The 14,975-nt window shown below is 44.5% G+C and overlaps 1 protein-coding gene across 1 annotated transcript; it reads left to right on the top strand.

Moving 5' to 3' along the window:
• Nucleotides 1-1,300: 1,300 nt before the first annotated feature.
• On the top strand, nucleotides 1,301-14,975 carry PDE12 (phosphodiesterase 12). The gene is made up of 3 exons (XM_030205368.1): nucleotides 1,301-2,700; nucleotides 6,233-6,311; nucleotides 14,307-14,975. The coding sequence occupies exons 1-3, from the start codon at nucleotides 1,447-1,449 to the stop codon at nucleotides 14,747-14,749; spliced, it is 1,776 nt and encodes a 591-aa protein (XP_030061228.1). The 5' UTR covers nucleotides 1,301-1,446; the 3' UTR covers nucleotides 14,750-14,975.

Genomic DNA, 14,975 nt, shown 5'->3' with positions numbered 1-14,975 from the left:
GATGAGGGTAGAGAGGTAATGAGGGGCTGCAGACTGAGTGCATTTGTAGGTAAGAAGGAGAAGCTTGAACTGTATGCGGTATCTGATCGGAAGTCAGTGAAGTGACCTGAGGAGAGGGGTGATATGAGCATATCGGTTCAAGTGGAATATAAGACGTGCAGCAGAGTTCTGAACGGATTGAAGGGGGGATAGATGGTTAAGTGGGAGGCCAGTGAGGAGTAGGTTGCAGTAGTCAAGGCGAGAGGTAATACACATTAAATACCCCTGCACATGACGAATGCTGTAAACATTACAATATATAGTGCCTTGCAGCAGTACGAACAGCACAACGCCCTTTTTCAATTAACACCAAGCATTCCACCTGGTCGATATAAACACATAATGAGCCAGTGCTGACTGCTTATGTCCAAAATATGCAGAGCAAGTTAATATGCAAACAGAATATTAGCTGTTCGACTTTCGTCCAAACGTTCACATAACGTTCTTGAAGATCAATTTACAGGTACTAAGGTGACTGATCTTTTTGTAATAGGTTGTGAACTTATGTCTCTGGGAGTTTAGCATTGTCCCCTAATCAGTAGTATTGTTACGTAGTATACCATGCCATATTTTGTATTGTTACTTGAATATTTTTACTGCTGTAATTGCCTATTGCTAATGTTTGATCTATTCTTACTGTACACCGCCTTGAGTGAATTCCTTCAAAAAGGGGATAAATAAATCCTAATAAATAAACAAACGTGCATGGTATTGGCTACCCTAAGGTGTAGCGTAAAATGACGTGATTACTTCTAGTGGAAACTGCTCCTTAATAAAAGTGGAATATTTCATGTCCAGCCTTACCTCAACTGATAAAGAAACGCGATGAATGTGAAATAAAAGCCTTCCTCTTCTGAGTAATCACACTGCAAGCTGCACGTTAAAAATTGCTATTGAAAAAAACAAACCCAACAAAAAAAAGACGGCAACCAGACATAGCGGGCCGCTTTCAGACGTTCCTCCAGCAGTTTCCCATTAAACAATCTTGTTGCTATGGCTACGCAGATGCCCAGGAAAACTTCCGCGTCCGTCCACGTGATCGCAGTACCTCAGTCAGCGTCAGCGTGTGGTGACGTTCTTCTAACTTGTTCAGTGTAAAACAATTCTACATTCCTCATCAGCCCTTTCCTTGCTCTACGTTAGAAATTATTTTTTTTAACACGAAATTGGTTGTTTTATTATTTTTTTTTTCAAAGACCACCACCACCCGATACTGAAGGCACTTTTTTTTTACGTAGTACGGAAGTGGTCATTTAGGGAAAAGTTGAAGCTGCGATGCTGTGAATCGCCCTTTCGTCCTTATGCCGATGCAGCGAGAGTTCTTCTTCTCGCCACGCCAATCTCGCGACTTTTCTTTCTTTCTTTCTTCTGCTCCTTCCCAATCATACGTTTTCTCGGCCTGGCCAAATGGTGTTTGGACCGGGCAGGCTTGCTTTCCTGATCCGGGCTGTAGGCGAGAAGCTGCTGAGTAGACCAGGGCCAGGGAGCGCGTGCAGGGTAATCTCTGCGTGGCTGGGTAACGGTGAAACCGGCGCCTGCAACAGGATGCAGAAGGCCGTGGTGCGCTGCGTGCCGTCCGAGAGCAAACTGAGTATCTCCTTCACCCTTGTCGGCAGCCAGAAGCACATGCAGCGGGATCAGAGCGAGCAGCTAGGCCGAGTCCTTTCCCGGATCGCCAGCAACGCGCTAAAGGGCCAATCCAAGAAATCCAAGAAAAACAGGACTGAGCAGCCTGCGGCCGTCGAGCCTCTGGTGAGACTGTCATATGGGGACAAAGTGGTAGCCGAGGACGTGATCAACGCCGATGCCTGGCAAGATGGGGCTGTGCTGGAGGTAGGGGATGTGAAATATTTAGTGGAGAGGAATCCACCCACTTTTAAAGATGTGGAGTTACCCAGGTACATCATGGCCGGCTTTCCTGTCTGCCCCAAGCTTCAGATTGAATTTGGGAAGCTGGAGGAATCGGATTTCCAGTGGTACAAGGCAGCCAAGGACGGCGCTTCCGCCGATGCTGTAGAAAGTTGGGTGGAGGCTGGCAGCGAAAGGGTGTTCATCCCGACTAATTCCGATATAGGATTGAAGCTGAAACTCAGATGTAGACCGGGCAATAGCCAAAGATATGGCTCTGCCCAAGAGTTAGAGGTTAACTGTACTGTGGAAGCGGGACCAGGCAACTGTGCGTTTGACAATAGACATTTGTACACTAAAAAGATAATTGAAGAATCTTTGATTAGAATAGTGTCCTACAATATTTTGGCAGACGTGTATGCCCAGACTGATTATTCTAAAGATGTGCTATATCCTTATTGTGCACCTTATGCCTTACAGATTGATTATAGGCAGAATTTAATTAAGAAAGAATTAACTGGATATAATGCAGATATAATTTGTCTTCAGGAAGTTGACAAAACTGTGTTTTCAGACAGTCTTACACCGGCCCTGGATGCATTTGGCTTTGAAGGAGTATTCAGGATCAAGGAAAAACAGATGGAAGGACTAAGCACTTTTTTTAGGAGATCCAAGTTTAGCTTATTGAGCCAGCATGATATCACGTTCACTGAAGCTTTGCTGTCAGATCCTTTGCACAAAGACCTGCTGGAGAAGCTTTGCACATGTCCTACTATGAAAGAAAAATTTCTTCAGAGATCTTCTGCCCTACAGGTAAAAACATTTCTTTGTGATGGTATAAGACAGGGAAGTACACCAAACATTGGCAGACTGACCATTGGAACAATAGGGCAATGCCTGGGCCCACTTTTCCCTAGCTTCCATTTAATTTAACTGTAGATAGGTGGTTAAGGTGCCCATGACCTAAGGCTTGTTGCCCAAGGGCCCAGATCAGTTGGTCCACCATATATGGTTGCGCAAAAGATAAGAGGTTACAAAAATGGCACACTGGATAGACCTAATAAAGAGTACGCATTTCCTGTTTAGCACTAGATCCTTACTCCCACATGAGGGCCTTCAGAAAAAGAATCTGCCAGTAATTATCACCCCAAACCAAATAATCAGTATGTTAAACTTCTAAAAGAAATAATGGTAAATCTTTGTTAAACACACAGTATTTTAATTGAGGAATGGGGGACAATACATATCACTTTTAATATGAAATAAAACAATCCTCCATTAATTTTTCGCAGAGAAATGTGGTCACTTCTATATTAACATTAAGGATTCAGCACAAGGTAAAAACCCATTAACCATGTTGAGGAAGAAGAAGCCTCAGAACTTTATTTGAGCTTCCTTATATTCCATCTCTGGCATAAGAAACCTCCACAGCAGGTTCGAGTTTACCCTGAAGAAGCGGAAGAGTTTAGTGAAAAAATAGCCTTTGTTGGTGACTAAGACCACGCTGTTAACAGATTAATTTCCAAAAGCTCAATTAGAGTTCCCAAAGTAGTATACAGTTTTGTACAAGCACATATTTTGTGCACATTATGAACTGATTTAGCACTAAGTATTCTTTGGACTCTGCAGAAGTGTACATAATCTCTTGTGGAGGTTTTTTTATGCTAGTGATGAAATATAAGGAAGCACTGAGGCTGCTCAAAGAAAATTCAGAGGCTTTTGTTCTCTATATAGTTAATGGATTGAAATTCTTTATCTTGTGCTGAAGCCTTAGTGTTAATTTATTTTTATTTATTTATTGCATTTGTATCCCACATTTTCCCACCTCTTTGCAGGCTCAATGTGGCTTACAGAGACCTGTTATGGTAGCACCATTCCAGGATGTCAGATACAATTGGTGATGAAGAAAGATTAGGATGGGCAGAAAGGAAAGATCTAGGCAGATAGATTATATAGAAAGAATATTTTCAGTGTTGTTTGTGTTGGTGAAGTGGTATAGTTAAGCTATAGGTTTTCTTTGTAGGCCTTGTTAAAGAGGTGTTCATTAATACAGAAGTAACCATATTACTCTGTGATAAATTACTGGGGATTGTTTTATTTCATTTCAAAGTGACACTCTGTTCAAAGCATGGAATTCTGTAGAGAGCATCTGGAAGGCTGACTGACCAAAAGTAGTTGCACTGCCAATCCCAATATAATTGACTCAAGAGTAATAAAATAAGTTAACATGCATGAGGGTCAATATGTGTTTAACACTAAAAGAGTGAAATATATGAATTTTTTTTAATGTCTTAATGAAAATTAAGAAACATTTATGAAATTAAGCTATATTAGCAAAGTTATAATGTTTGAAAGATAGACTAAAAATGTTTGAACTGTCTCCTGTCCCTCATCCCATTTTACAAGGAAGTTTGCAGCTTAGTAACCTCTTTTTTGCTGAATTTCCAGGCTTTTTGTTGGCTTTATTAGTAAATTCTTTAACTACATTCTTAGCCAAGCAATTATTTTAATTGTCGTTTCCTTTAATATAGTAATTGGCAGTTACCAGCATATGCCCAAAAGTTGCACTCTAACTGACATAATTCATGATTTTGCAAAACATAAGTTTCTTTGGTATTTGACACATTTGGCAGAAGGAAAAAGTAGTCATTGAGAATTTCCATAGAAGTTAAAATAGTTAAAGACTTCAGATAGGAGCTGTTTGATATAGAATTTTAAATATAAGAACACAAACTTTAAATCAAATCTGAGCCTCCATCGGCAGACAATGTAATTTCATGTACAACAGAGAGAAATTAATCTAAACACAGGAACCTCAAAATACGTCTAAACCATCGTTAATTTCCTTAACCAAAGAAGAGGGTTTTTTTTAACCACTTTATTCACTTGATATTCCATAGAGTGTTGACTGTCTATTAAGACTCTTAGAACTATCTCAGATTTAAACTGAGGCACCAATGATGTCAGAAGATTGTTCCTAAAACTATCTAAGGAACCCAACCACAAATATTTTGTTTTATCCTTATTTATTTTCAACTTGTGAGAATGGGTCCAATTTTCAACTAGAGTAATGCAAGTTGATATCCCAGTCAAAACAGTAGTATCATTTAGGGGTCTGTTTACGAAGCAGCGCTAGCTGCTGTCCATGTGCTAGAATGCTGCTTAGTAAACCGGAGCGTTAATGTTAATGGAAGCAAAATGCAAATGGGTCTTGATGTTCTTCAGATCTACTGCTAATGATTGCATCATCAAATTAGACAGGAGAGGTTGGAGAACTTTGCAGAACCCCCCAGTCTACTTTCCACTCAAAAGAAATTTAAACTATCTTTCCTCCTTTGTAAGGACTACATGACAGAAAACCATTTCAAAGCAAAGCCTGCAATGCCCATATCTTCAAGAATCTGTAACAAAAGTTAATAATCCACTAAATCAAACTAAGTATTGCTCTTTTACTTAGTTGGAGAATAGATTTCCCTCGAGCAATTAATGAACATAAAACTGTGTCTGTCTTCCAGTGATATGTAGACTAGTGTTCTTTTGAAACATGGTTACCTAACATATCACTATTCAGAATCTTGCTTGGATTCAGGACTCCTAACCCCTTCAAAAGTCTGCTGTGTGATAAGGAGTCAACATTGTTCTGTGACCCGTGCTGAAATAGAGGACCAGTTAGAATTGTAGTTGAAAGAGTTTAAAACTGTTTTTATATTCACCACCTTCACAGAATTGAGAATTAATATAAAAATACATTTATGCTTGTTTTTAAATAGCTGTATTGCATATTATATTTAAAGTGTTGCAGAAATGGTAGGTCATTATGGATGTTTCTAGACTTAAAAGAATTCTGGTGGCTCAGCCAACCTCAGACTTTGTGCCTGACCATTTCAGGTTTGCTGTAATCTTGTTTTGGATAGCATTTTTGTGTGAAGTGGATTAACTCCTGACGTGGGCGCTTATGCCAAAAACACAGCTCATATCAGGTCTCATAATGAAGTTCTGCAACCCCTATCCTGAAGGCCCTTGGTGCTTTTTTTGCTGTTGTCATGTAACATGTCTTACTAAGTCAGTAGATACAGGGAGGCCTCAGTATATATATTTCATGTTATGTATATTTTTCTTATTATGTCTAAATTATGAAATACAGACAAGTCACTAGTGTATCCATTTTTTATTAGGAAACCTTTGATCCATATTGCCTGACAGATGGGTTGTGCCCAGGGTTTGCCATATTGTATGCAAGAGCAGTGATTTCTTTATTGTTTTCTATAAGAAACTTCATGTATCTAGTGGGAGTAAACCCAGGATTATATTGATCTGGTGGACAAATTGGTATTTCCTTTTCTAGGTTTCAGTTCTGCAGTCTACAAAGGACCCTTCAAGAAAGATCTGTGTTGCTAACACCCATCTATATTTTCATCCTAAAGGTGAGCTGCTTGTTTATCATTAATATTTTGGTAGCTATTTTTATTTTTTAATTGTATCTTTATTGCGGTTTATGGGGATTAAACTGATGCTACAATGTCTATAAAAGTGAATATACAGTGTCAACAGTAACTTGGTTTACAATATCCATTCTCAAATCATGTAACTTTTTTTAAAATTATTATTTATTTAAGTTTTTAAACAAAGTCCAACTCAACACTTGTTAAAGAAATACAGAGATAACTATATAGAGGAAACAAAAACAATATCCAGAAACCATATCTAACTCTTCGTTGGACCACCAAAAAAAGGAGGGGGGGAGGAGGGGAGTGAACTAAATTTTACAAGATCATAAAGGAAAGAAAAAGGCAAAGGCCCAACTGAATAAACAGGAGTCATTTACATAGGTCATAGCACTAAGATGGCAAAGTCCCACTGGTGATCTTAGTATCCAGGAAGGTATGCAAGTGTTGTGGGTCAAAAAATACATATTTAACTCAAGGTATCACACAACTGTCCTGTGTATTCTTAGCAACATCTGGGTACAACCACCCGTTCTGACCACAAAACAAGGTCTGTAAATTTTTGAAAAAAGTCTCATCACTGAATTCAAGTCCTGCTCAAATACAAAAGAGACCAAGAGCATTGCTCGATCTCTAACATCAGAGAGTCTTCCAGAATAGCTGACAAATTTTGGAAGTCCTTAGTTCCCAGCTGAGCTTCCCTCATATTCTTTTGTGGAATAGGTAATACACTTTATTTAAGGGAGAAATAACTGTAGGGGAATATTTCAAAATTTCCAACAAATATTTCTTAAAGAAATCGTGGGGCATGCCAACAGATATAGGGTTCAGCACAAGAAGGTTAGAAGTTTTGAAATTGCTCTAAGTTCTGATTAATCCTCATAATCTTTAATAATAGTTGCAACAGAGCTTTTTAGATCTTTAATAACTGTCTTTGATCCATAAATTTGAAATATCCCTGTTTATAGATTCCAAGTTGGCAGTGAAAGATACATACCTGTAGCAGGTATTCTCGGAGGACAGCAGCCTGATTGTTCTCACATGTGGGTGACATCCACGGCAGCCCCTCGGATTGGAAGAGTTTCGTAGCAAACGCCAAAAGTTTCGCGGGAGGTCCAGCGCGCGGGCACGCCCACCACTCGGGCGGCCGTCTTCCCGCCCGTGCGCGACCTCTCCTGCTCAGTTGAATGAATAGCAAAAATGAACAGAACAACTCCAGAGGGGAGGAGGGAGGGTTGGTGAGAACAATCAGCCTGCTGTCCTCGGAGAATACCTGCTACAGGTATCTATCTTTCACTTTCTCCGAGGACAAGCAGGCTGCTTGTTCTCATGTGGGGTATCCCTAGCACCCAGGCTCACTCAAAACAATAAAAAGGGTCAATTGGGCCTCGCAACAGCGAGGACATAAGAATTGACCTACGAAGAACAACTAACTGAGAGTGCAGCCTGAACAGAATAAAACAGGGCCTAGGAGGGTGGAGTAGGATTCTAAACCCCTGAACAGATTCTGCAGAATTGACTGCCCAAACCGACTGTTGCGTCGCTTGTCCTGCTGGAGGCAATAATAAGATGTGAATGTGTGGACTGATGACCACGTCGCAACCTTGCAAATCTCTTCAATAGTGGCTGACTTCAAGTGGGCAACTGACGCCGCCATGGCTCTAACACTATGAGCTGTGACATGACCCTCCAGAGTCGGCCCAGCTTGGTCATAAGTGAAGGAAATGCAATCTGCTAGCCCCTTTGAGATAGTGCGTTTCCCGACAGCAACCCCCTTCCTATTGGGGTCAAAAGAAACAAACATTTGGGCGGACTGTCTGTGGGGCTTTGTCCGCTCCAGATAGAAGGCCAATGCTCTCTTGCAGTCCAATGTGTGCAACTGACGTTCAGCAGGGTGGGTATGCGGACGGGGGAAAAAATGTTGGCAAGACTATGGACTGGTTCAGATGGAACTCAGACACCACCTTTGGCAGGAACTTAGGGTGAGTGCGGAGGACTACTCTGTTATGATGGAATTTGGTGTAAGGAGCATGGGCTACCAAGGCTTGGAGCTCACTGACTCTACCAGCTGAAGTAAAAGCCACCAAGAAAATGACCTTCCAGGTCAAGTACTTCAGATGGCAGGAGTCCAGTGGCTCAAAAGGAGGTTTCATCAGCTGGGTGAGAACGACATTGAGATCCCATGACACTGACGGAGGTTTGACAGGGGGCTTTGACAAAAGCAAACCTCTCATTAATCGAGCAACTAAAGGCTGTCCAGAGATAGACTTCCCCCCTACACGGAAATGATAAGCACTAATCGCACTAAGATGGCTTCTTACTGAGTTGGTTTTAAGACCAGACTCCAATAAGTGTAGAAGGTATTCAAGCAGGGTCTGTGTAGGACAAGAGCAAGGATCTAGGGCCTTGCTGTCACACCAGACGGCAAACCTCCACTTGAAAAAGTAACTCTTCTTAGTGGAATGTTTCCTGGAAGCAAGCAAGACTCGGGAGACACCCTCAGAAAGACCCAAGGAAGCAAAATCTACGCCCTCAACATCCAGGCCGTGAGGGCCAGAGACTGGAGGTTGGGATGCAGAAGCGACCCCTCGTTCAGAGGGTTGGAAAACACTCCAATCTCCATGGTTCTTTGGAAGACAACTCCAGAAGAAGAGGGAACCAGATATGACGGGGCCAAAAAGGCGCAATCAGAATCATGGTCCCACGGTCTTGCTTGAGTTTCATCAAAGTCTTCCCCACCAAATGTATGGGAGGAGACGCGTACAGAAGGCCGTTCCCCCAATGCAGGAGGAAGGCGTCCGACACTAGCCTGTCATGGGCCTGAAGCCTGGAACAGAACTTAGGCAGCTTGTGATTGGTTTGAGTGGCGAAAAGATCCACCAAGGGAGATCTTGCGTACCACACTCGAGTTGAGTGACCACTCATGAGGTTGCATGATTCTGCTCAATCTGTCGGCCAGACTGTTATTTACGCCTGCCAGGTATGTGGCTTGGAGAAGCATGCCGTGCTGGCTGTGCCACAACCCGACGGCTTCCTGACACAGGGGGCGAGATCCGGTTCCCCCTGCTTGTTGATATAGTACATGGCAACCTGATTGTCCGAATTTGGATAACTTGAAAGGACAGCCGATCTCTGAAAGCCTTTAGCGCGTTCCAGACCGCTCTCAACTCCAGGAGGTTGATCTGCAGACCTGATTCCTGGAGGGACCATAGTCCTTGAGTGTGAAGCCCATTGACATGGGCTCTCCACCCCAGGAGAGATGCATCTAACATCAGCACTTTTTGCGGTTGAGGAATTTGGAAAGGGCGTCCCAAAGTCAGATTGGACCGAATTGTCCACCAGTGGAGTGAATTGCGAAAACTGGTGGACAGTTGGATTGCATCCTCTAGATTCCCCGCAGCCTGATACCACTGGGAAGCTAGGGTCCATTGAGCTGATCTCGTGTGAAGACGAGCCATGGGAGTCACATGGACTGTAGAGGCCATATGGCCCAGGAGTCTCAACATCTGCCGAGCTGTGAGCTGCTGAGACGCTCTGGCCCGGGAGGCGAGGGACAGGAGATTCTCTGCCCTCGGCTCAGGAAGATAGGCATGAGCCGTCTGTGAATTCAGCAGAGCTCCTTTGAATTCGAGGGAATGGACTGGGTGGAGATGGGACTTTGGGTAATTTATCACAAACCCCAGTAGCTCCAGCAGTTGAATAGTCATCTGCATGGACTGTAGAGCTCCTGCCTCCGAGGTGCTCTTCAGCAGCTAATCGTCGAGATAAGGAAATACATGCACTCCCAGCTTGCGTAGCGACGCTGCAACCACTACAAGGCATTTCGTAAACACCCGTGGTGCAGAGGCGAGCCCAAAGGGTAGCACACAATACTGAAAATGCTGTGTTCCCAAACGGAATCGCAGATACTGCCTGTGAGCTGGTAGTATCGGGATGTGGGTATAGGCATCTTTTAAATCCAGGGAGCATAGCCAGTCGTTCGAAGGGTGCCTAGGGAAAGCATCCTGAAGTTTTCTCGGATCAGATGTTTGTTCAGGCTCCTTAGGTCTAGGATGAGACGCATCCCCCCTCTTTTCTTTTCCACAAGAAGTACCTGGAATAGAATCCCAGCCCTTCTTGCCCTGGTGGAACGGGCTCGACCGCATTGGTGCTGAGAAGGGCGGAGAGTTCCTCTGCAAGTACCTGTCTGTGCTGGGAGCTGAAAAACTGAGCTCCTGGTGGGCAATTTGGCAGGGTGGAGATCAAATTGAGGGAGTACCCGCACCAAACTATTTGCAGAACCCACTGGTCGGAGATTATGAGAGGCCACCTTTGGTGAAAAAACTTTAACCTCCTCCTCCTCCTCCCCCCCCCCCCCGCCGACCGGTAGATCGTCCGGCACAGGTACGTTTATGGCGGCTATGCTCCTCTGGATCCATTCAAAAGCCTGTCCCTTGCTTTTGCTGGGGAGCTGCAGGGGCCGGCTTGGTCGCAGGCTGTTGACGCGAATGAGCGTGCTGGGGCTGAGCCTGGGCAGGCTGACGGGAAGGAGGATTGTACCTACGCTTGTTATAAGCATAAGGAGCAGTCTTCTTTCCCCTGAAAAACCGTCTACCTGATGAGGTAGACACTGAAGGCGCCCGGTGGGAGAGGTTGTCGAGGTCGGTTTCCCGCTGGTGGGGCTGTTCGACCAACTGCTCGACTTTCTCACCAAAGATATTATCCCCCCAGCAAGGAACATCCGCCAGCTGCCTCTGGGTCCGGTTGTCCAGGTCAGAGGCACACAGCCATGAGAGTCTGCGCATCACTATACCTTGGGCAGCGGAATGGGATGCAACATCAAAAGTGTCATAAATACCCCTGGACAGGAATTTGCGACACGCCTTCAGCTGCCTGACCACCTCCTGAAACGACCTGGACTGCTCCCATGGAAGCTTGTCAACCAGGCCCACCAGTTGCCTCACATTATTCCGCATGTGGATGCTCGTGTATAGCTGGTACGACTGGATCTTGGCCACGAGTATGGAGGAATGATAGGCCTTCCTGCCAAAAGAGTCCAGAGTTTGCGACTCACACCCCGGGGGCGCCGAGGTGGTGTCCCTTGAACTCTTGGCTCTATTGAGAGCAGAATCTACCACCATGGAGTCATGTGGCAACTGGGTCCTCATCAACTCCGGGTCGCTGTGGATTCTATACTGGGACTCCACTTTCTTCAGGATGGTGGGATTAGATAAGGGCTTCAACCAGTTCCGAAGCAGTGTCTCCTTCAGGACATTGTGCAACGGAACCGTGGAAGACTCTCTAGGTGGTGATGGATAGTAGAGGACCTCGAGCATCTCAGTCCTAGGCTCATCCACGGTGACCACAGGGAAGGGAATGGCCACAGACATGTCCCTTATAAAGGAGGCAAAGGAAAGGCGCTCAGTTGGCGAAAGCTTCCTTTCCGCTGAAGGAGAGGGGGCGGAGGGAAGACCACGGGACTCCTCGGAAGAGAAATATCTGGGATCCTCCTCCTCTCCCCACGAGGCCTCCCCCTCGGTGTCGGATATGAGTTCTCTGACTTCCGTCCGAAACCGGGCCTGCCTCGACTCCGAGGAACCAGGTCCTCGATGGTGACGGCGAGAGGACTCCCATGCTGGCGGCGATGAAGCGCCCTCCATCGACGGGGAGTCCACCTGAGTGGGTGCCGCAAGTGGTACCGGTGTCAGTGGACGCACCACAGGGCCAGAGCCAGCCGGCGCTTCCATCGATGGTGCCGAGGGCGCAGGCACCCCCGGCACCACAAGAGACTGGCAACAGCCCTTCCAGTATACCTAGGGTCTAGGGTGTCCATTGGGAAAGGCTGAGGGGCCGCTGCGGGAGTCAGACAGAATCCGCACGGTGCCAGGAGATGGTATCGGACTGCCCGATGATTGGCGCATCGACACACCTCTTGGCTGGAGGGGGAGCGGTCCTCCCTGTGCCGACGCTTTTTGGGGGCCGAGTCCCTCGACGCCTCAGAGCTCCCAGTACCGTGGTAAGGAGACCGATGACTATGCTTCCTAGACTTCTTTCGGTGCACGTCATCTGCGCTCCTCGGTACCGAGGACGTGGAATCCACACGCCTCCTCGGGGTCGGGTCCGAAACAGGTCGGTCCCGATGGGCCTGCACTGCAGGAGCCTTCGAGGCAGGTAGAGACCCACGCGACTGCTCACTGCTCCCAGCGGGGGTTGGTCGTCGGGCCGGTGGACCTGCTCTCCTGATGTCTGCCATCTCCGGCATCGATGCCGAGGAGCCGGGCCCAGCTCCAAACAGACTATCCCGCTGAGCCTGCCTCGACACCTGTGTCCGCTTTTTAAGCCTAAGGCACAATTTGCACGCTTTAGGGTTGTGTTCAGGCCCAAGGCACTGAATATACCAAGCCTGTGTGTCGGAAAGCGAGATAGCCCGGCTGCACCAACCGCACTTTTTGAAGCCGCTGGAAATCGACGGAAAAATAGTGGTGGTGAGATCTTCGATGGTGGCGGAAAAAAAGGCCACAAAAAGGGAATGCAAACGCGCGGCGAAAGGAAACTTACAGAGGTAAAAAACTAAAAAAGTTAAGGAAACAATTAAAAATGTTTTTCTTTTTTTTAACTAAGTAGAAGGGCGACTAAACAAGAAAGAAGCGAAAACCGCGTAACGATTTCCGAAGGCTGAAAGGAGAGGGACGCAACGCACTCTCTCTCCACCACGGAAAACGAGAAACTGAGCGGGAGAGGCCGCGCATGAGTGGTGGGCATGCCCCGCGCGCTGGACCTCCCGCGAGACTTTTGGAGTTTGCTGGGAAACTCTTCCGATCAGAGGGGCTGCCGTGGATGTCACCCACATGTGAGAACAAGCAGCCTACTTGTCCTCAGAGAAAATATATATCCATTTTATTCACAAGCAAAGTTTCTTAAGAAGACTTCATTAAGCCTCTTGTCAAGATTTGGATAGCCTTTCATCTACTGTCCAGGATAACTGCCATGTTGCCACCCCCCTCCCATATTTGTTTGTCCCAAATCACGTTAATGTCCTTAATGCTTACTAATTTATCCTTTTGAGTTAGTTTTGGATCCTCACAACCCATTCTCCTTAATGCACCCACAGCCTACATTCACTGAACACTCATTCCACTCCACCCCAGTCATTAATATTCTGCCTTCAGATCCCAATTTTTCATTAACATCCTTATCCAGGGAGTGGAAGGGAGGTAAGGTTCTCATCATTTCGTATTGCTCTTAGGATTTGGGAGTTCTTTGTATGTAATGGTGCCATAGCTGTCTAACAGCTACTGAGGCTTGTGCTTTTAAGATTTTAGCTTAAACAATGCCCTTGTTTGCATACTTTGCCTCCTTCCTACAAATGACAGTTCGTCCTGCAGAATTAACTTTTTTTTTTTTTTACCATGATCAGTCCAATTTGTATGAACTTATACTTGGCTTTGGGTACCCATCTGCTTCATCCCTCAGGAATTGTATACTATATTCCCACTCTACCGTGATTTGTTTTCCTCCTGAAATTTGTGTTTTGATTACCTTGGCAAAATACTGTAACTATTATTTTCTTGTGCAACAGTAATTTTCTGCACATTTTACTTGAGTAAAAAAAAAAAAAAAAATCTGCTAATGTACATAAAACTACCCTCGGATCATTGCTCAGTGTCCATACTTCATTGTGTACTCTACTTGGCGATTCAGTGTGTGTCTATCCACTGCAGAAAATATGTACCATATCTAACTGTTGCTATTTAAGAATATTTTACATTAGTATGTACTTATTTCAATGTCCTGGACTGTAATATTTTGATAATAAAGCTGTTACATCCTGCATTTCTAAAATGGATAAGATCTGATTCTGTTTCTATTATGGTATAACTTGGTATCTTCCTTTGGAAAGTATAGTATTAACTTCACTGTAATTTTAATGATCCTATATCTTTTTAAACATTTCTGTAACTGAATTCAAATATTCTTTAATATTTCTATTTTTAGGTGCAAACATTCGTCTAACTCAAATTGCTGTAGCCTTGTCCCACATCAAGCACGTTGCCTGTGACCTGTACCTGAACATACCTGTGGTATTTTGTGGGGATTTTAATAGTATTCCATCATCAGGACTGTATCACTTTATAAAAAGTGGCACTATTTCCGAGCATCATGACGACTGGGTCTCTAATGGAGAAGAAGAACGATGTAACATGAGTTTAACCCACCCCCTGAAACTGGAAAGTGCATGTGGGGAACCAGCTTATACCAATTATGTGGGTGGGTTTCATGGTTGCCTGGATTATATTTTCATTGACAGCAATCACTTAGAAGTTGAACAAGTCATTCCTATGCCAAGTCATGAGGAAGTCACAACTCATCAAGCTCTGCCTAGTGTTTCTCATCCTTCAGATCATATAGCACTTGTATGTGATGTAAAGTGGAAATAGACCAAGCCTTTTGGTAGTTACTGAATATATAAATTAAACCTGAACCAGAGATATTCTGTATCCATGGACTGGTTAGAAGTTAAGATACATAATTTCTGCCATTTTGTATGTATAACATTCTTCACCCCTCCTTTCGATGTATTCCAGAGAAGCCTTTGAGAACTATTGCTAGAATCATAATATACATTAAGTTGTTTAGTGATTAAAACTTTTTGTGAAAGCTTAA

Source organism: Microcaecilia unicolor, chromosome 6 (assembly GCF_901765095.1).
Source record: "Microcaecilia unicolor chromosome 6, aMicUni1.1, whole genome shotgun sequence".
NCBI classification, from domain to species: domain Eukaryota; kingdom Metazoa; phylum Chordata; class Amphibia; order Gymnophiona; family Siphonopidae; genus Microcaecilia; species Microcaecilia unicolor.
The sequence above is the reverse complement of the archived record's forward strand: the minus strand, read 5'-3'. Positions and strand labels throughout refer to the sequence as shown.